This window comes from Peromyscus eremicus, chromosome 12 (genome assembly GCF_949786415.1).
Source record: "Peromyscus eremicus chromosome 12, PerEre_H2_v1, whole genome shotgun sequence".
NCBI lineage: Eukaryota > Metazoa > Chordata > Mammalia > Rodentia > Cricetidae > Peromyscus > Peromyscus eremicus.
This window is the reverse complement of record NC_081428.1, coordinates 56170744-56192490: the sequence shown is the minus strand read 5'-3', so window position 1 is coordinate 56192490 and position 21747 is coordinate 56170744. Positions and strand designations below refer to the sequence as shown.

The 21747-nt window shown below is 48.7% G+C and overlaps 1 protein-coding gene across 2 annotated transcripts; it reads left to right on the top strand.

Annotated features, from left to right (window-relative positions):
• The first annotated feature begins 1691 nt into the window (after window positions 1–1691).
• Popdc2 (popeye domain containing 2) lies at window positions 1692–19800 on the top strand. 2 transcript variants are annotated; one of them, XM_059277215.1, is made up of 4 exons: window positions 1692–2875; window positions 8945–9053; window positions 15328–15739; window positions 18828–19800. In XM_059277215.1, exons 1-4 carry the CDS (start codon window positions 2385–2387, stop codon window positions 18911–18913), a joined length of 1098 nt encoding a protein of 365 aa, XP_059133198.1. In that variant the 5' UTR covers window positions 1692–2384; the 3' UTR covers window positions 18914–19800. The 2 variants fall into 2 exon arrangements, with proteins under 2 accessions (XP_059133198.1, XP_059133197.1); XM_059277214.1 differs by having other exon boundaries at window positions 15328–15879.
• Window positions 19801–21747: the final 1947 nt, after the last annotated feature.

Genomic DNA, 21747 nt, shown 5'->3' with positions numbered 1-21747 from the left:
AATTCTATCTCGGGCAGAGTCATGGTTGTTTCTCTATGCCTGCCTGCCCTGACTTTCCTGTCCACAGCTGGCAGGGACTCCCACCCTTGCATGATGCACAAACAGCTGCTTCTTGCTAAAGTAGGCAGGTTGATCGGGAAGCAGGCAGACGACAAGAGCCGAGTGGAGTGTGGAAATCCCCACCCTCCACAGCACAGATGACATCACGGTCACATCTGGAATCCTAGCATGTGGGAGGCCAGATAGGAGGATTTCCAAGAATTCTAGGCCAGCCTGGACCACCTAGTGAGTTCCAGGTCAGCCTGGGCTGAAGTGACAACCAGGCTAAAACAAAAACAAAAACAAAAACAAAACCATAAAACCAAACCAAACACCAAAAAGGCATTACAGGTCCAAAGCAGCACTGTGAGAGAGTCTGTGGCCTTTGTACTCCAAATGCTCTAGTGCCTTTTCTACCTCTCTCCAGAGAGAGGGGAGTATGAAACCATTTGCAGATCAATTGATTCCAATGAAAGATTTAAAATGTCTTCCGTTAGCATGCCAAGAGCTCTCACACTTCAGTAACTATGCCTCTGCAGGCTGTCTTACCAGGACAAATTCCGCTCTCCCTCTTCTCACACCTCGCCCCTCACTCTGCTCTGCCCTCCCCATACTGCCCTGCTTCCTGGGTCACACTGTTCTTTAAGCTTTATTTGGTAATTTCTTTCAGTCATCGAGTGGCCATTGTTTGTGGCCTCCCCCTTGAAAAATGACACTCAGGACGTTGAGTGTGCACTTAGTATTTGTCGAGATGGAAACTTCAACAGCACATTTAACAACTTCTAATTTTTCCTAATTTTTGTTAGGTTGTTCAGTTCAGTGAGTCCCTGCGGAGTTAGCATTTGGATGGTTCTAGACTACTGAGCACTCACCTAGACTTTGGGAATGATAGGGCCAAGGTGCTACCAACCCCAGCAGCCAAGACGGAGACCCAGCAAACCTCCAGAAGCCAGAACGTCAAGTTTCTTGGCTTAGTGTTTGCATAGTCTACATTTACTTTTCAGCGTGGATCCCCTGAGTTTGTTTCGAAGTTCCTTGAAAGTCATCAGACGTCTTAGGAGCGTAGAGTTGGGAGTCAGTGGATCTAGTTTGGCGTGTCCGGCCTTTCAATAGAAATTGTAAATATAGTAAATAGTAAATACACTGTGAAACCCACTTAAAATAGAGAATTAAGTATTACAGTCTTGGGTTTAAATTCCAGCCTTGCTGGCTACTTCGTGTTGGTACATGTTACCTCTCTGAGGCTCCCTTTTCCTCAGCTCTGGGAGAATGGTGATGACTGAGTTTCATATATATATATATATAAACATCCGCTGCAGGTGGAGCACCAAATGAGTATTTCCTAGGCAGTCATTCTGCTTTGTGGTTATTGATGTAGATGGGGTGGTGATTTGGGTAATGTGTTGCCATTTATTAACTATTGCTAGGTGCAGATATTTGCAGAGGAGGGTCAACTCGGAGTTGAAGGGGCCGCTTTTGTTGAATGAATGTCGAATCAGTGCAGAGTGTCTTAAACCTTTTATGGGTCTTTCCGGCTTTTGCTGCCAGGACTGTCTCTGTTAATAGCCCCAGGCATTCCCACTCTGAACTCTCCTCCTACCTCATGCAAATCCCCAAATCCTCCTGACGGGACATCTGCACTGTGTGCTGCCTGCTCTGGGGACCTAAATTCTCTGCTCGCTTTTCCCTGGACCCTCTCTGCCTGTCTCTGTTGATCCAGGGTCTTATCTTGTCCTCTGGAGGTATGCTAAGTGCTGTACCAGCCTGCCTGTTTGCCTGGCCTGTTTTCTCTCACGGCCAGTACCTCTTGGATTCCAATTCCAAACATGGTATCCCTCTGGGGTCACCCTTTCTTCCGGTGCCAAGAGAACATGCATTCCAAATGGAACACAAGTGTGTCTCTCCTGCTGGCTCTCACGCCTCATTCTGCTTGGGAACAACAGAGAGCAGGATGTGGCTTCGGTGTCCCGCGCTGCTGAAGTTTCTGGTGTTGTGATCCCACTTTCTCTCAGGACAATGCGTGTTTTTTGCTGAGAACTAATTATGAAGACTATCCTAAGAAAGCCGGAGCCAAAGAAGTTTACTGGAACGCTGCAGAGAAGACGAGAGGGTTGCTGAGAGAGAGAGGGGGAAGAAAAAAAAAAAAATCCCAAACAACGAACCTAGATTTTCGATCTTCCGCGAAGTGTGCTATGTTCTGGCGTTCTTTCTCAGAGTCACCAGAAGCATCCTGCCAGCAAAGGTGGAGTCGGTGGTGAGGAGCCACCTGGGAGTACAGATTGATTGATTGTTTTCCCCTCGCTTTCCTTAGTGGAGAGGCCTGGAAAGGCTTGAGAGCCCCGAAGATGAGCGTCAACAGCAGCACGCTGGGTCAGCTCCTCTGGCAGAGGCCGGTGTGCAGTAGCTGGGAGCAGAATACGGAAGGGTCTGTCTACCACCTGGCCAACTGCTTCTTGCTCATGGGCTTTATGGCAGGCAGCGGGGTGTATGGATGCTTCTATCTCTTCGGCATCCTGGGCCCAGGCTACCTCTGCTATGGGCTTTGGGGCTGGTTTGATGCCTGCGGGCTAGACATCGTCCTTTGGAACTTCCTGTTGACGGTGGCCTGCCTGCTTCAGCTGGCACATCTGCTGTATCGCCTTCGGGTGAATACCCTCCCTGAGGAGTTCAACCTCCTCTACAGGACTCTGTGCCTGCCCCTGCAGGTGCCCCTGCAGGTCTACAAGGAAATTGTCCACTGCTGCCAGGAGCAGGTCTTGACACTGGCCACAGAGCAGACCTATGCCGTGGAGGGGGAGACACCCATCAACCGCTTGTCCCTGCTCCTCTCTGGCCGGTAAGCGATTGATTCCGTGTTGTCAAGGCCTGGAATTCCCCCAGCCCCCACACTTCCCACCTCCTAATGTCCCTTTCCATTTCGTGTCCCCCTTCATCGAGGGAAGGATGTGGCAAGGCAAACAAACCCAAAAAAGATTTTTCTAGGAGTGACTTTGCTTCCTCTTTCTTGACACTTTCCAAGAGGAAACTAGATCATGGGACATCTTTCAGGCTATCAAGGGTGACTGTGTTCACATGCTGCTGCAAAGTCTGGTGAGCCCAGACCCAAAACACGACCCCCCAGCCCCCCAACCCCCACCCCGGTGTGTGTGTGTGTGTGTGTGTGTGTGTGTGTGTGTGTGTCTCTTTCTCTCTCTCTCTCTCTCTCTCTCTCACACACACACACACACACACACACACACGCACACAGTCACACACATATGTGTGTAATGTGTGTCTAATGTGTAATGCCTATACTTGTAGCAACCTCTCTATGAGCTTTAGAAAACTGACCATTTCAAAGATTGATTTGTTCCTTCCATGTGCATTTAATGTTTGCTAAGCACCAACTATGTACAGGAAATAAACCCAGAAACAGGAGGTTTCCAGTGACTCCTGTCCTGCCAGGGTATCAAGGAAACACCGCATGTATTTGAGAAATCCTATACAAGCTTTGGAGTATAGTCCGTGTACTGACAGCTACAGAGAGGAAGTAGCTCTGTCTTATTCCCAGCCCCATTGTTCTATTGAGAGTCTATACTGTAATGTGAGGGCCCCACGTGACAGAAGAGTAGTGATGCCCACAGATGTCTCACTGGGGATTTAGTGGAGACGTGTGCCTCAGAGGAAGAATGATAATTGGACATTGGCTGGCTTTAGGATCAGAGTGTGTCCGCTCGACCTCCATGGCAACAGTGGTCATTGCTGTTTAGTGAGAAAACACCATGGGCTCCGTGTGTCATACTTTATAGCATTTGTGCATTCTTTGAAATGTTGCCTCATAGCCCTTGTTCATAGACAATCCCTTCTATCACCTTGCTGGAGATCAACGGTGCCTTAAAAAGACGATAATCAGAGCATTCTAGAAAGGAAAGGGAAGAGGGAAATGGAAGGAGGAGGGGAGAGAGGGAAGGGAAAGGGGAAAGGAGAGGAAAGAATGAAAGGGGGAAGAGAAAAGGAAGGGAGGGGAAAGGGAAGAAGGGAAGGGAAAGAAGGAGAGATGGAGGGAGGGGAGGAAAACAGACTAAGATGGCCGACCACACAGGGGGAAAGAGGCTTCTGACCATGGTGGACAACTACTGTCAAAGTCGGAACACGAACTTACGTCTGCATTTATAGGATCCAATTTGTTCTGTGGACTTTGACTTTCTGTTGGACTCAGAAGACATGGGTTGACTGAGTTATAAAGGAACAGCTTTTATGGGGAGACCCCTGTGTATGAGTGAATTGACAGTGTGAGCAAATGCAATGATCTGTAGACAAGTATGCACTGGGACTATTGTCTGGGTGTTCACCACCAGCTCCATGTTTATAGGACAAACCATGAATGGAGGGCCCTTGCCCATTCATGAGGGTCCGTGCTGTTTGTTCCTCATGACTTCTCTGTTCAGTAGAAGGGACTGGGCTAGTAAAGGGCGGCCTCTCCTCGGCCTGATATTCATTTAGCAGAAACATACATTTATTTTATGCTCTGATGCTCGTATATGACAGATGGACAGATTTACAGATTATGTAAGCCTGTGCCCCTGGGAAGGGGGAAACAAGGCTTGGCTTTCTACATAGCATTTCCTAGTATACTTGGAATCAACTTTCATCAACAGTTAGAAAGCAGGCCATAAGGGTTTTGTTACTATTCTTTTTTTTAATGTTTTTTTAAAGATTTATTCATTATGTATACAATGTTCTGCCTGCATGTATACTTGTAGACCAGAGAAGGGCACCAGATCTCACTACAAATGGTTGTGAGCCACCATGTGGTTGCTGGAAATTGAACTCACCACTTCTGGAAGAACAGCCAGTGCTCTTAACCTCTGAGCCGTCTCTCCAGCCCCCTTGTTACTGTTCTTTTTAACTCGTTATCATTGTTCTCCTGTCTCAGCTTTGCTGAATGGACAAGAGGGAAAAGGCTTCTAGCCAATGACTGGGCTCTGGATTTAAGATGGAATTGCTGCATCTGGATTAGCGTAATGGTGAATGCCTCCTAGTTACAGAAAAGACTCCTTCTGTGCCAGGAAGTACAGGCCTCCTATGCAGACCTCCCTGTCCTATGTCACCTGGAGGGAGCCCTTTGCTCAAACCCCAGAAGCTTTCCCATTTGGTTTTTGACAAGGGCAGCCATCCCTTCCAACAATCAGAGAGCAAAGTGACTTCCTCAAAGACTGTCACCCTGCTAAACTATACTTACTCTTTCAGTTTCATAGATGACGAAGTGTACCAACTCCTACATGTACAGCCTTCTGAACAGGTGACTGACTGCCTAAGCTATTACAATACAAGGAAATGACCTGCCCCCTATGTGATCAAGGACACCAATGCTAAAGGATACAGTACAACCGTTAAGAACCAGTGTGCCTTGCGGCCTGGGTCTACATTAGACAGTGTTGTGTCTTGGTGACATGCTTTGGTAACCAGCTTCCTTACCTGAAGAGACGATGAGGAGAAAGGATACATACCTCAGGCATCCTTCTCTCTTGTTGTCTTCTCCTTAGGAATGCTTTTTTCTTGAGGTTTTATTCTCTTCAGCAATGCACACACATGGGCACACCACACACACACACACCCGTACATCTTGTTCATCCAGTCATTGTTCCTTTGTTTTTTTCTTTCCCTCCTTCCTTCTATTTTTCCCCTGCTTTCTTCACACATTTCTTAAGAGTAGTAAGACTCGGGATCCAGATGTGACAAGCATTGTCTTGAACTCGTAGAACTTAAGCCAATAATTATTATGTGCCACAATGATTAATCATGGACATGGTGTTCCCAAGGAGAGATACTAAATGTAATGAGAGCATGGAAGTTGTGGATCTTCCTTTTCGGGGAAGTCAGACAGACTCCTGCAAAGAGTCAGCCCAGCCATGAGGGAAACTGGTCTAGCTGAAGGCAGCATGTGTGAAGGCCCTGAGGTAGGAGAACGTGGTACTTTATTTTCTCTTACATCATCCAGGCAGTCTATATGTTTCCTAGTCTTGGAGTGAGTATGTTTCTGCCGTGAGAGGCTTTCTTCTTTGAGTGATGATATAACAGGTCATTACTTAATGACTAGTAACAGTCTTCAGTAACTTGCATGCTCACACAAATATCAATGGCATCAAATACCATTGAGAGGAGACTCAAGGGCGCTTATATCCCATTGGCCAGAACTTAACCCCTTGGGTGGATCTAACAGCAAAGGATATAAGAAGGCATAGTCTTTAGCTGAGCAGCCACATATCCGGCCAAAATTCTAGCAGCATGAAAAGGAGAAGCAGAAGGTGTTTAAGAATAGGCTCTCTCGGCCAGGCGGTGGTGGCGCACGCCTTTAATCCCAGCACTCGGGAGGCAGAGCCAGGCGGATCTCTGTGAGTTCGAGGCCAGCCTGGGCTACCAAGTGAGTTCCAGGAGAGGCGCAAAGCTACACAGAGAAACCCTGTCTCGAAAAACCAAAAAAAAAAAAACAAAAAAAGAATAGGCTCTCTCATTATATTTCCCAGACCTCTGCTCATCTCCATCCATACCTGCCCATCAGTAGCCCATTTATCCTTCAAAACTCACATGGAATGTCATCTTTGAGAAGACTGTTCCCTGCAAAGAACCAGGCTCTTCCACCCCCCACTTCTGTGAGCCTGCTCCACCCCAGTCCTCAGGACACTGATTGGCAGCCAGATATTTATGTGCCTGAGTCTTCCACTCAGCTGTGAACCTCTCAAAGGCAAGGGCCAGACTTTTCCCACCTCTGTCGCCCCAGTGTTCAGGAGCAGGGAAGGCTCTGTGAATACTGGTGTAGTTAGGAAAAGCTCCTGAGTGACCGAAGACCAGCTCCTTCCAAGTGGGCATATGTGCCACTGAGGCTCACTTGTCTGTTTCCTTCTTTGCCCGATGTAACTCGCTTCAAAAGAGAAGGCGAATGTGAAAGCCTGGGTTTTCTGGTGAATGGAGGAAAAGGCCCTTCGTGGGTCTTGATCTATGTCTAGATGCTACATCACATCCCCAAACCACTCACTTTATCCAGGCATCCTGCTGACGGACAGGTCCCTTCTCGGCAGGGGCAAAGCACCAGGGTAGGTGCTGGCCATAAGGCTAGAGTGACCGCAAGTAGCGTTAGTGGGGTTGCTAACCCTGAGCTGTAAAACAAGCCTGAGGCCGTAAGAAAGGCCAGAGCAGTTGCTTAACTCATTGGTAGTATGGAATAATTATATCCATAAAATGAAAAAAAAATTTAATTAGAATTCTTGGCTGCAGCCCCAGAAACCCACTCTTTCTGGTTGATGTGGGGTAAGGCCCTTTAGAAAAGGAAAAAAGATCTCCTTCCAAACTTCAAGAAAGGCATGCAGCGTGGCCTCAGGCTGGAATAACATAAAATCCTGTCTATTGGGTCTTCTGTATGACTTTAGCTTGCCCTTCCCTGGGACCTGCTGGGACACATCCCTTTGCAAAGTCTGACTTCCATTCTATGAGAGACGAGGTTTTAGTTCCTGGAGTGTATTAGTTTATCCAATGTCTGATGTTGTCTCTGTTGGATGTGCAAGACACAGCGACTTCCCTCCAGTCCCAAAGTCTCACAGATGTAGGTTGGAATGGCGCTGGGCTAGGTGTGCATCCCAGGACCGTCCACTGAATGAGGTCTCTGGGACCTCATTTCCTTATGGTTGCTGAGGGTAGAGAAGGGGTGTCCACTACCACCTACCCCAAAACTCTAGTAACATGACATCATGGTGAGAGCGTAGAATCTCAGTGTTGTTGCCTGGTAACCGTATGACCTTAAGTTTCCCGACCATCTGTTTCCTTGGCTGTAAAACAGAGAGAGAGAGAGAGAGAGAGAGAGAGAGAGAGAGAGAGAGAGAGAGAGAGAGAGAGAGAGAGAGAGAAGGAGGAGGAAGAGGAGGAGGAGGAGGAGGAGGAGGAAGGAAGGAAGGAAGGAAGGAAGGAAGGAAGGAAGGAAGGAAGAAAGAAAAAAAAAAAACAACCAAAACCAGTCTACGTTGCATGGCCGTGATGACTAAATGGGCAGGCACATGCGGAGCATCCGTTTGTCTTTCTCACACGCTGTCTTCTTCCCTTTGCAAGCATGTGCTGTCCTCAGTACTGCTGCTCCTGGTGCCGGGAAGGGCGGTAGAACAGCACCTTCCACAGCAGTGGCGACATTCTACATCCATGCCGTACAATACGGCAGCCACAGACTGCACACGGCTACAGACCGAAGCACTTGGGGTGGGATCAGTGTGACTGAGGAGTTGGACTGTTAACTACACTTGATTTTAATGGGTGTAAATCTTAATCGGAAGAGCCACACATGGTGAGTGGACAGCAGAGCCCCAGCACTGCGGTTTGGATGTGTAATGGAATCACTGGGGAGAGTCTCTTTTGTTTTCTTCTTTAGACATAATTTTTTCATTGATTCTTTGGAAATTGCACGTGCACCCCGATCCCACTCGTATCCCAGTCCCTCCATATCCACTCTTCACCCTTATAGCATTCCCCACCAAAGGAAATTTAAAAAGAAATAAAGAGAAAATAAAACAAACAAAAAAAGAACACAAAACAAAATTAAACAAACAAACAAACAAACAACCACTCCACTCCACTCCCCCGATTTCCCATCTGACTCGGGAGATTCTTAAAATACCAGTGTTCAGATCTCACCCTAGTGGTGTTTCTTACTGCTTTGGGACAAGGCCCATGCCTAAGGCAGTTTTCGGGAGGTATTGCTTCCTTCCTTCCACAAGAGCTTGGTTTCCATGTTTAACTGGGTCACATCCGCTTTGGCCTGTCCACACTTTAGCTGGGCATTTCTGCCGGAGGATTTGAGCTAGTCAGCAATGAGTGACCTCAGCAGAGGGCACACGAGCAGCCATGACCCTTTTCCATCCAGTGTCTTCTTTCCTCTTGTCAGGGTTCGAGTGAGCCAGGATGGGCAGTTTCTGCACTACATCTTCCCGTACCAGTTCATGGACTCTCCCGAGTGGGAATCATTGCAGCCTTCTGAGGAGGGAATCTTCCAGGTAATAAGCAGCCCCATGGCAGCACTTCCCCCCTGTCACTGGAAGCACCCAACATTGCTGCCTCCCTCGCTCACATCTGCCCTTTGACCACCACCAAGCGTGATGCTGAGAGTGGGTGGGGTCATGACCTCTGCCTTCTGTAGGAGAAGCGTGCCTGGGCTCCCGAGTCTGGGGAACAGGGAAGGGTGGTGTTGGTCCCTGACAGGCAGTCACGTCACTCGTGTGCCTGCAAACCCTCCAAAAGACTAATGCCTACAGGCTAAAAAAAAAAAAAAAAAAAAAAAAAAGTCCATCCTACGTAGGGTAACTGTAACTCTTAGCACTCGCTGGCTGCAGCTCCAGCCCTCCTGGTTCATGTGGCTCATTCCAGCTCTCCAATCACCGGTCCCCAGCTCATTCCAGCTCTCCAATCACCGGTCCCTCCATCCCTTGACCCTGCTGGCAACAGCCCTCTATCTGAAATACATTTTCCCCTCTAAACAAGAGCCTTGCCCCTCCCCCAACACACTCCTGAGGGCTGCTCAGGCCCACCTTCCTGCCTCTATGTCCCCCAGCTGCTTGAGCTCTTCCCTCTGGGCTGGCTCTGTGCACATCGCTCTCTATTCTACTGATGTGAAGACATCTCCATCTCTCTGTCCCTGTCTCTGTCTCTGTCTCCACACTCCAAAATACTGTCCCACGAACACAGTTTTTACTGAACTGGTTGCCCATGAGCAGTTGGTGGTTCAGAAGACCCAATGGGTCACTCACACCCCCGGGGCCACAGGGGTCCCGGCCACTCAGCCCCTGCGGACCTCTCGGCAGCCCTTCACGTGTGTGCTTCTGGATTGCCGATGGCTAGAAGGTGGCACGCACTGCATGTTGTGTTGTCTGGCTGATTCACACAGCTTGCTCGATTGGCTGTTACTGTTAACAGATAAAGCATGTCAGGATCCAAAGCGTCATGCACTCAGCCAGAAAGTGGCAAAGCCAAGGAGGAGTCTGGATCTACTGTCTATTTTTTTTTTTCTTTCTTTAAGAAATGAAAGGACCATCATTAAGAGTGGTTCACTCAACCCCCTTAGGGACCCTACTAGACAGTTTGCTGGTCTTTGGTTCTGTGTGTCTTCTATGACGTCTACCAGAGTCTTCTAGCCAGCATATGAGCTAACCCCGGAACAGACGCTTGTCAGACAATGCCACTGCCTAGGCTGGCTTCTGTCCCAATCCTGGCACTTAGCTCTGTGGTGATATTGTCAGAGAGGCAGTTCTGATGCCATTGACAGGACCACTAGCCTCTGACCCCCTCCAGTCACATAACCTTTGTCCTGTCCCCACCCTCTCTGCCTCGCCCAGAGGCATTCTCTCTGGGAACTCCCTCAGACCAGGAGAAAGACCAGGAGAGCTGGGGGGCTGGAGCCAGCCAGACCAGGCTACAGCGCTGCCAGGGAGGAACAGGTGGGTTATGCTCTAAAGGGAAGGCTGTCACCCCAGATGGCCTCTCGGCCTGGAACGTAAGCGTGCTCGTATTCCTCCCTTTTATATCCCGTGTGTGCCTCATTTAGAAGCAGTGAGGTCCACGCCCTTGCTGTTGGCTGTGTAAAGCCCCATTTCCTCTTTGCAGGTATCAAATGTTGTTGTGTTACAGTTCATCTTGATCTTGCCTCTGACATAGCTTTGTTGATTGGAAGAGCCATTCCGGTGACGGCCTGAATCACCATTCACCACACATTTAACACAAATGTCAGCCTCTCAACGATTCGGTTACCCCAGCTCTGCTGGCTGGTGGCACTGTGACGCTTTCATTATCCATCCAGCGCCGAGCAGAGGCACATCCCACAGAATTTATCACCAGCCTCCAATCCGTGTCCCGTTTTACCGGACTTGTGTCCTGTTTACATATGTTCTCACGAAGAAAAAGCTTGGTGCTTATCAAAACTTTATTACGGACAGTCCTGGATGCTTGTGGTGAGGGGCATGGGCCGTAGATAAATGCTGGCTATGCAACCACGAGGGACTGAATTGAGATCACCAGCACCCAGCAAAAAAGCAGGGCACGGTGACACGTGCCTGTACCCCAGCACCGGGGTGGGGGGTAGGGGGCAGAGACAGGCAGATCTGGGAGGCTTTCTGGCCAGCCAGTCTAGTTGAATGTCAAGTGATGGGTTTAGTCTCAAAAACTAAGGTGTAAAGCAATAGAAAAAGGTACCTGAAGTCAACTTCCGCCTCCACATGTACATGCACAGGCCAGCACACCCACATACATATATACACACATGCCCACACATACCCCCCTAACACACACCCATACACACATACCCCCAACACACCACAACACACACACACACACACACACACACACACACATAAAAGAAAGTAGACTTGTAGAGCACCTTCAGGGAAGGACTTTTTATCCTTAGTTGTGTGTATGTGGTGGTGGTGGTGGTGGTGGTGGTGGTGGTGGTGGTGGTGGTGGTGGTATGTGCACATAGGTGCAGTACCCTGGGAGGCCAGAAGAGGGCATCAGACAAAATTATAGGCTCTTGTGAGTGTCCTGACATGGGTGCTGGGAACCGAACCCTGTTCCTCTGGAAGAGCAGGAAGTGTTCTTAACTATTGAGCCATCTCTCCAGACTTCAAGGAAGGACATGATAAGACATGAGAAAATGACACTAGGTTGTTTGACAATATGACTGTTTGTCTTCATTCATCATGCATTCCCTTCAGAGATGCCTCTGGAGAACTGAGTATATGCCAGGCACTGCTGAAAGAGTTTGGAATACATTAATGAACAGCACAGATCCTGTCCTTATTCAAGTTACATTCCAGCAGGAGGGACAAAAATAAACCGTAGATATAACAAACGGATGAATGTGTTGGAAAATAATAACCGCTAATTAAAAGAACAGCAGAGAACACAGTGTAAGACTGCGGTTTAAATACAGTGCTCATGGGTGTCCTTGTTAAACGAGTGACAGCCGAGTAAGGGCTTGAGAGGGGACAGTGTGCACTCTGGTCATCTGTGAGACAGAGGACAGAGCAAGTGCTGGAGTCCTGAGGGTGAGCTGCAGGTTTCAGGCACAGAAAGGGAAGCACCTAGAGGTGGGGTGCAGCTAGCCGAAGAGGAAGCTGCAGAGGTGTCATTGGAACCAGATTACATAAGGGCCAGAGCATGTGTTTTCTAGATGGAGCCCAGGAGGTTTTCTAACAAGCTCAATTAGTGAAGAAGGGGGCTGCTGCCCTGAGCACCTAGAAGGATGGGGTGGCTGCAGGAGGAGCTTGCCAGAGGGGGAGAAGTGCATCTTGGGATGTGTTCAGTTTGCTTCATCTTGGACAGTGGGGATGTTGCAAAGGCAGTTGGAATAGTCCAGTCTGGAACCCAGGAATGAGGTCTGGGCTTGAGAGATGAATTTGGGAATGGGTTTTATGCAGATAATGCTAGAAGCCATTGGGTGGGCTGGCACTGCCTAGTGAATGAGAGGATAGAGAAGCGGTGGAGAACCTGGCCTCCTCTGTTACGGTTAGGGAGAAAAAGAAGAACCGGAACTGAACCTGAAAAGAAGTCAGGAGGTTGCCCCAGGCGTGTTTGGCACCCCGAGAACCCCAGGAAGATAGCGTGCCCAAGAGAGGTGACCCAGCACAGTGCAGCTGACCCATGGAACTAGGAGGCCACTGGGGGTCTTGATTGACAGGAACAATGATTGACAGCCTTATTTGCCAAAGAGCAAGTCAGAAGAAAGGAGACAGTAAGTAGAGACAGGTTTCTGTGGAGTTTGCTGAAACAGGAAATAAATATAATGGTAGCCAACCATGAAAGTAAGGCAAAGAAAAGGCATTTCATATTTTATTCTTTTTTTTTTTTTAATGGGAGCAGTAAGAGCCTACACTGGGGAAGCCCATAATCGCTGTGTCTGATCTTACAGACATTGACGTCATCCAAGTTGGGACACCGGCAGACGTTTATCTGCTCTGCGGTTGGCACCAGGTTCTTGTCTGTGACTTTCTGCCAAGGCAGAGGCTATGACTGAGCATGACAAGCACACGCTCAACCGTTGGTCAGGGACAGGTCGTGAGCGTTCTTTTCAGAATTCTCAGAGGCGACATGCCCGGACACTGCAGTAATTTAACGGATGTTACCCAGCTGGTGAGGGGGGAACGTTGAAACCAGCAACAGCCCTTGGCCTTGATGACTAATTTAGGACCTTGGTCTAAAAGTTCGTCGAGGTAGGCGGCTGTGGGGAGTAGGAAGCAGAGGATGGCACATCGGACACTAAGGAAGGGGGGTGGTGGTGATGGGAGGTAAAGCAGGCAATGCCAGATTTTTTAAGTTGTGTCTTTTTAAAAGATTTATTTATTTATTTATTTATTTATTTATTTATTTATTTATTTATTTATTTATTTATTTATTTTTGAGCTGAGGACCGAACCCAGGGCCTTGCACTTGCTAGGCAAGCACTCTACCACTGAGCTAAATCCTCAACTCCGACTTATTTTATTTTTAATTGTGTGTATGGAGGGGGTATAGGCCTATGAGTGCAGGTACCTGCAGAGGCCAGAGGCTTTGGGTCCGTTGGAGCTGAAGTTATAGGCAGTTGTGAACTGCCCCAAGTGGGTGCTGGGAATCAAACTAAGGTCCTCTGCAAGAACACCAAGTGCTTTTAACCTGCTCAGCTATCTTTCTGGCCCCGAATAACAAGAATTTGAGGGGTTGTATATAATCTCTAACAGAGAATGCTTCAAAAGCCAACACCATATTTCATAATCAGTATAAAGCACCCAATACAGGGCCTGGCACATAGTCACGGCTCAGTAAAGGTTAGCCTCAATGTCCATCTTCTCCACTCACACCCTGACCCTGCCACCAAAAGGATTGTGTCAGCCAGATCATAGCAAACTGTCTAAGTCTATTCCCTTTTCTGTGCTATCCTTGGAATGACTCCATTTTCATCTTAGCCTGCATGCTGCTCATCTTTGGTTTTGGTTTTGAGACAGGAGCTCACTCTGTAGCTCAGGCTATCCTAGAACTCACTATGTAGCCGAAGGTGGCTTCCAGTTCCTGGCCCACTGCCTCCACCTTCTGAGTGCTGGGCTTATACAGCATGAGCCACCATGCCTAACTCATCATTTTAACAAGGATTATGGAGGCCTACTGTGTGCCAAGAACATGTTGTTGCTTGTTTCTCCTGCTGACATAACCTAGTTTGCATCCTGGGCACAGTGAATGTGCAGACATTCCTAGGCCCTTACATAAATAACTGAAGGAGGGGACCTGTTCCATTCTGCTCATGAGTTTCTTTTTCTATGCTTTTATTCCTCAATGCATGAGATCCTCTGGGTTTGTAACCAAGTGAAGAGCAGATTCGGAGACCTGAACCCCAGTGCTCTGGCCATCTGATACATCTTGGCGTGCTTAATTTGTAGCCTTTTCTCTCAATAAACTCCCCCCCCCCACCACACACACACACACACTGCTCTTTTGGTGACCGTGCCCCAGTCATGGTTCCTCTCCCCTTAGTACTGGAAATTCAACCTAAGGCCTTACACACGCATGCTAGGCAAGTGCTCTGCCTCTCTACCACGAAGTTATCTCCTTCCCAGACCTTGAGTTTCTCCTCTAAGGTGCCCAAGCTGGCCTTGAACTTGTCATCCTCCCACCTCAGCCTCCCAAGGAGTTGGGATGAACCATCCCCCCCCCCCCCCCCCCCCGGAGCTGAGGACCGAACCCAGGGCCTTGTGCTTGCTAGGCAAGCGCTCGACCACTGAGCTAAATCCCCAGCCCCAAGATGGACCATCTTTACGTTTAGTTTGTTCTCTCTCAGCCCTCGGATGCTGCCCTCCCTTTCTTAGCATTTCTCCTCAGAATCTTTTGCAGCCATTGTTGTTAGCAGTGGAACCACAGAATGTAAGAACCTAGGAGAGGGGCCGGGCGCCAGTGGCACTCGGGAGGCAGAGCCAGGCGGATCTCTGTGAGTTCCAGGCCAGCCTGGGCTACCAAGTGAGTTCCAGGACAGGTTCCAAAGCTACACACAGAAACCCTGTCTCAAAAAACAAACAAACAAACAAACACAACAACAGAAGAACCTAGGAGAGGAGATACACAAACTAAGGCTCCAGGGGGTCATGGATAAGTGAGCAAGGGACTGTCCCCAGTTCCTGACACAGGAAATGCACATCACAGTGCACACAAGAAGCCTGTCCTGGATTTCCTCCCGGCTAGGCCATAGAGAGCTACCAAAATCAAAATAGCCACTTGTTTCTCTGCACTGTAAACCTCTCTCTGCTCCTAACCCCGTAGGTCACGCTGACTGCCGAGACCGAATGCAGCTACATTTCCTGGCCCCGGAAAAATCTCCACCTTCTTCTAAACAGAGAGCAATACATCTCCCGCCTCTTCGCAGCCCTGCTGGGCTATGACATCTCTGAGAAGCTCTACACCCTCAACGACAAGCTATTTGCTAAGTTTGGGCTGCGCTTCGACATCCGCCTCCCCAGCCTCTACCACGTTCTGGGGTCCTCAGCCTCAGACGGAGGACCGGAGTCTGAGAAGGATGATGAAGAAGTCTTTGAGGCGGCTGTGTCCCCTGCTCAGGCCAGGCCCATCTGTATCCTGCCAACAACAGCTCCTTGTTCCCCACCTCCCGCTACCACCAACTTCCCTGTGCCTCTGTCTCGGGCCAGGATGTCCAGACCTGACAGCGGTGCCCTGGGTGAGGACTCCACCAGTCTGGTGCTGGAGGATTTTGAAGAGGTTTCAGGATCAGAGTCGTTTATGGATTATAGGAGTGATGGGGAGTACATGAGGTGAGGGCAGAGCTAACATGGGCACACCACCAGCTAAGGATCCTGTGTAAGTATGCAGAGGTGAATGTGCCCGGTTCTGCCAGTGCTGGCTGTATTGGCTCCTTAGGGTGGAAGCGCGGCTTCGGAGTCCCTTTGAGGACTCGCTGCTCTAACCCAGCCCCGTGCTCACAGCAGGTGCATGCTTGCATGAAGGGTTTTCTAAACCTACTCACAGCTGTGGTTGCATTTCAGAGAATGGATTGATTGACATTTAGAGCGGGCCGGCGGGCTGCTAATCTTTTGGGGGTGGGAAGGGTTAGACTTTGCTAATAGCTACTAAAAGCTCTGCTGGGACTAAGGAGGTATTGTCTTGTGGCATGAATTTCACAAGGAGGAGAATGCTGGCATCATTCTACTGATGGTCTCCCTGGTATAGATAAGTTCTGGGAAGCAGCCCTTCTTAAGACTTGACTAGGACGGACTGTTAAAAATCAAAGAGACTAAAGATGGCAGGCAAATAGTTCTGGAAAGCAAACGGCCCTGTCTTGCTTTCCTCTTGCCCAGGGGCAGACGGTCTGGTCACTCAGGCAGAGGCCTGGACACTGCTTTGACTTAAACATTACCGTGACAGGTGTAGGACATCCTCGCTTTTCCCAGCAGCCCACTTGTGTGGGTAGTGGCCTGGGCCTGGACCTGGGTGGCCTCCCCATGCTGGCAGGATTTCCCGCCTACAAGCGTGTACCTGGAAGAAGTCTGTGCTCAGTAGTTCTGGGAAGTCACTTTCGTGTTCCCCTGCTTGAGCTTACAATACTGTGACATTTTCCTCTGGGCTCTACCTAGTCTTGGTGGAGGCTTGGCTTTTCCTGAGGAAAACCCCTCCGTCCACAGTCTGGAAGGCATTTTAAGTGCCAGGGGCACCACCAAAGGGACCTGTCGTTCTTTGGGAAGCACCGACAGATTTGAGGAACTACCCAGTGCGGAGGGCCTCTGAGGTGCACGGAGTGAATGAGTAGACGTGTATTTCCAAAACAATCCACGCAGCCCATGCAAGAAGCGAGAGGGATGGAGGCCGTGAAGACAGACATCAGCTTTAGAGATAGAGAAGTTATCATCTCCCGTGGAGTAATTCCAAGGCGCTGAGCCCCACGATAGCTTAGTTTGCTGTCCGGTTCACTGGTCCCCTCTCTGTCTTTCCACACCTCCTGCTCCATCCCGCTCCTTGCTGACCAGTGTGACCTGTGGGTATTCATGCTGTCCAGCCTGCCTCAGCACCTCCTCGGCTCACAGGGCTCTGACTCCTTTCTGCTTCCTTTCCATCCCTGACTCCTCCTCGTCCCTGATGTCTCAATTGGTGGCTCTAAGTGTCCCTCTTCCTCCCCACCTGCCCCGGACTTCTACCATGTTAATTTTAGCTCTGTTGCCCCCCTCCTCGCCCCCCGCCCCCCGCCCCCCACCTTTGCCTAGTCTCTGCCTTTGTTCTCTCTTCTCTTCCCTAAGCACCCTTGTGTCTCCATTTTGAATCCTGACTCCAATTCTGAATCCTAACTCCTCCAAGGCCAGTACTCATTTCTCTGAGGATAAAGAAAACCACTCAAATGATGGTTCCCCAAAGCCCCGACTTTAAGGATGTTTCCCAAACGTCAGAGGACCGGCAGCACGGTGAATAAGAAGGAGACTAGAACCTTGTGTCTGGCTCCTCAGCGAAGGAAATCGGGATGGAGTATACTTCATGTGAGCGTTAGGAAATCGCCTCAGCGGGGATAATCTGAGGCTTCCTTTTCCCAGAGCCTAACTCACTTCGGAAAATCGAGAGATGTCTTGGGGTCCTTGCAGGAGCTCTTCACATAGTGAGTAATTCGCATGCAGGGAGCAATCCATTGCTCATACCAAGCTGAAATCCATCTAACTTTCAGGCTTGAACTCATCTTGCCCCCGACAAGAATGATTCCAAATTGTCCTAAGATCTTTCCCAGAACCGCTGTTTGCCCCCAGATCCTCCTGTGTTTATCCCTCTGTTATTTAAAAGAGCAGAGAGGAAGGAACCCCCAGGTGGCCTCTACTTTCAAGCCACTGAATGTTCCGAAAGAGCTGAAGACGTAGTCATAATCGGTCATATTTTAGACAGTTTCCACGTGTCTGCTTCTCCTTCCCTCCCTGTGACCTACCCTTTGCCTTCCCACGCCATGGGAAAGGGCTGGTGGGGACAGCCATTCCCATAACTCAACAGAAACAGGACCCGGTGGAAGCGGTTTGGTTTCTGACGTCTGGCCGCGTCCTCTCCCAGCCGAGGAGCAGCCTGGGAGGAGGCTGAGAGAGACCACGTCTAGCTCCCGAGCTTCAGAAGAACTGAGTGGTGCTGTACCCCATGCTGCCCCCACCCCGCCCCGCTGCCCGTGTGTGTGTGTGTGTGTGTGTGTGTGTGTGTGTGTGTGTGTGTGTGTGTGTTCTGACAGAGACAGAGCTGTCACACTGCCTTCAGATTCTTCCCTCAGAGGGAAAGCTGATGGCTGCCAGTGCAAGCGAACAGCTCCTGGGCAGACAATTTGCTCTTCGTAGGCTGGCAGGCTCTGGCGTCTCCACAGTGGCTGATCTGCTGCTGGCAGAGTTCTCAGGTCATTCTTCCAGTTCTGCTCTGCAGGCCTCGTCTTCCCACCCCTCGTTTGTAGAAATGAAAGGCAGGGTCTCCGAAAGCCTGTTGAATTTCAGTGCGGGACTGGGATTGTCTTTATCATCCATGAACAGCAAATGGGAAGCAGAGTGTTTTCCTTAGGGCATCTCGGAAGTGTTAACAGAGAGGATAGAACCGTAGACCGAGAGAACTTCAGATAGATAACTTCAGAAGTGACCCCCCCTCCCACCCATCCCAGAATGAAAGAACTAAAAAGCACAACTGTGCATGTCTAGGCATTGGGCATGGGGTCCGCAGGGAAAACGGAAACCCAGCAAAGATCCTGTGGTACTGGGCAAGCCCTCTGGAGCCAGGTACTGATATCCTTTTTCTGTTTCTCTCCACAGCTTCCAGAACTCCTCTCCAGAACTCTTCTCAGGTTATGTCCAGAGCACAGGCCCCTTTGGCTCCAACAGACACTCCTGAGCTTTAAGGACCACAGAGCTGTTGTCTGTGGGGCCAGATGGCTCTCTTCCATGTTCCCTGGATGGCCACTTGTACTCACACCCCTTCTATCATCCATCAGAAAGATCCGGGGGAAGATGGGAGACGGACATGCCATGCCAGCACCACAACTGCCCCAAGGGTGACATGGAGAAACTTACGTTCATCAACCTTCCTCATAGGAGGAAGGTCCAGAGGCATCAGGCCTGACTCCTTTTATGGCTTGTAGAACCGTGGCTGGTTACACAGCCTCTGAGCCTGGTCTGTCAAGTGGGGCTAGGAACTCACCTCATAGGGTTGTTGTGAGGAGCCAATGAGTTGATTGGGTAGAGCACCTATGACGTGCCATGGCCTTGAGCATGCGCTCACTAAAGCACCCCATGCCTCTCCTGGATGCTGTTGCTTTAAATTGTCTGCAAGGATCCAGTGAATTTTCCGTGTGGTTATTTTTTGTTTGTTTGTTTCCAAATAAGTTTTTATTGAAATAGAAAATTTTTAAGCCCTGATATTTTCAACTTTTAAGTTTAAAATAGAAATAACCGTGCCCTGTTTATGAATCTAGCATTGGATTCATAATTAGTAGGATTGTATAAGCTTAGCCAATTCATTTTCCTTCCTTAAACATTTAAAAGTGACTTGCAAGTTGAGTCTGTTCTGCTCTCTTTTTATCTGGTTATTTATTTTGATGGAGACAGTATGTTGCTACTATATGAGACTGGTCTTGGATTCACAGACCTCCTGCTTCCCCACCCTGAATGTAGGATTGCAGGTGGACACCATCATGCTGTGCTGAATCTATTCTACATTGCTTTTCTTTTCAAAGTTCCATGTATGTTCTGGTTACCCGATGCTGTGTCAAACCTGTCCCTGATACAGTGAGTGTCAAACCTGTCCCTGATACAGTGACTTCAGACCGGTGTCATGTTTTGCAGTGGGGACTAGCAGGGGCGGCTAGACAGTGCTCACTCAGCTCCATGCTATTTCTCATGCTGCTGCTCTCCGCACGTGCTTGGAACAGGAGGCATCTCAAAGGCCTCCTCAGTCAACCTGTCTGGGGTGAGACTAGAAAACTCTAACAGCTGAGGACTGGTGGGCTGGGGAGCCTCGCTCCATCTGCAGTGGTTGGTTCTTGCTGACACGTGGTTCTCTAGTGTATGAATATACCAATATACTCTTGGTATGCACATGGATTGTTTCCAGCTTGAAGTAATTAAAATGGTGTTCCTGTGGACACCCTTGTACAGATGCTTCGGGATGCATATATTTGCATTCCCTGTACCTAGGAGTGGTACCCTCAAGGCACGACTCAGGCATCGTTCAACTACAGTGGATTCTGCCAAATAGTCTTCCTAAATGGTTGTACCAACTTGAATTCCTTTCAGCAATGTTTAAGAATCCCTCTCCGGTAGTTGTCATGATTTTTTTCCTCTCATCTTTGCCTTTTGGGTATGAATATCAGCATTTCATTGTGGCTACAGTTTTCATTTTCCTGATGAATACTAATACCTTTTTTTCCTGCCCACCCCCTTCTTGGCTAGCCTGGAGGCTAGCAAACTCCAGCTCTCTCCCACACCCCCGCCCCGCCTTCCTCAAAGCTGGGGCTAAAGTGCTGGGACACTGGCTTTGTTACTTGGCTGCTGGAATCCAAACTCCATCCTTCATGACTGTGTAACAGGTGCCCTTAGCCACGGAGCCATCTCTCCAGCCCCCCAATGCGCCCCCACCCCGTGTGAGTGTTTTCTGTTATGAAGTGGCTAGGCTAGTCTCTTAGCTATTTTCTCTATTTGCTTGTTTCTCTTTTTCTTACCGATTTATAGAAATATTTTAAATAAACAGGTTGAAAACATTCTGTTGGCTTTTATACATTTCCCCCCCGCCCCCAACACATACTGTTTGCTCTAACTGGTGCCTTCCGATGAGCAGAGGTTTGATTTCCCTGTAGTGTTGGTTTTGCCCTTTTCCTGAGGCTAGGGTTTTCTGTGTCACGTTTAAGGAGCTTGTGTCCCCCTGAAGATGGCCTCCATCTCGACCTCCTAGACGTTTTATAGTTCATGGTGAGGCCGGTGACAGCCTGTAATGGTTTTGAAGTATGGCATGAAGCAAGGGTTCATTTGGGTGTCCGGTTGCCTGGGCATTGGTTACCTCAATGGTTATTTTAACCCTCACACTTATACTCGTCACCACCTTGTCAGAAGTCAAATGTCCCCATCCCCGAGGCTCTTTTTGGAGCTGTGCCATCACTCTGTTTTTGTACCATCCCTGTGCTACATCCCGGCTCTCCTGACTGTATTTCTATCCATTAATAACACCACCTTGTCGTTGTCGTTGTGACATAGTGCTATAGTAAGGTTTGCTGTCTGGCAATCCAACTGTCCTCGGGTCTTGGTTGTTATAGCTCTTTCCCTTTACACATACATCTACATAAGCTTTACAACCAGCATGTCCGTTTTGAAGCCCAAACAGATTAAGTGTGAAAAAGTGTCATCTTTACGACACTGAATTTTAAACCTGTGAACATGGTTTAGCATTTTATTTACGTTAGTCTCCTTTGTTTTCTCAAAATCATTGTTTTTTGTTTTTGAAGTAGATGTCCTTGAATACTTTTATAGTTATTCGATGAATTTGATGTGATTATAAATACTATCATTAAATACTTTTTATGTTCTGATTGTCCATGGCTGCTTACATAATACAACTAATTTTTGTAACTTCAACTTCCACCCAGTGATTATGATAAATACATGTGTGAATTCTCATCATTAATCTATATGTTCTGTAGCATTTTCCAAAGATGAAATAGTGACAGTTTTATTTCTCCATTTC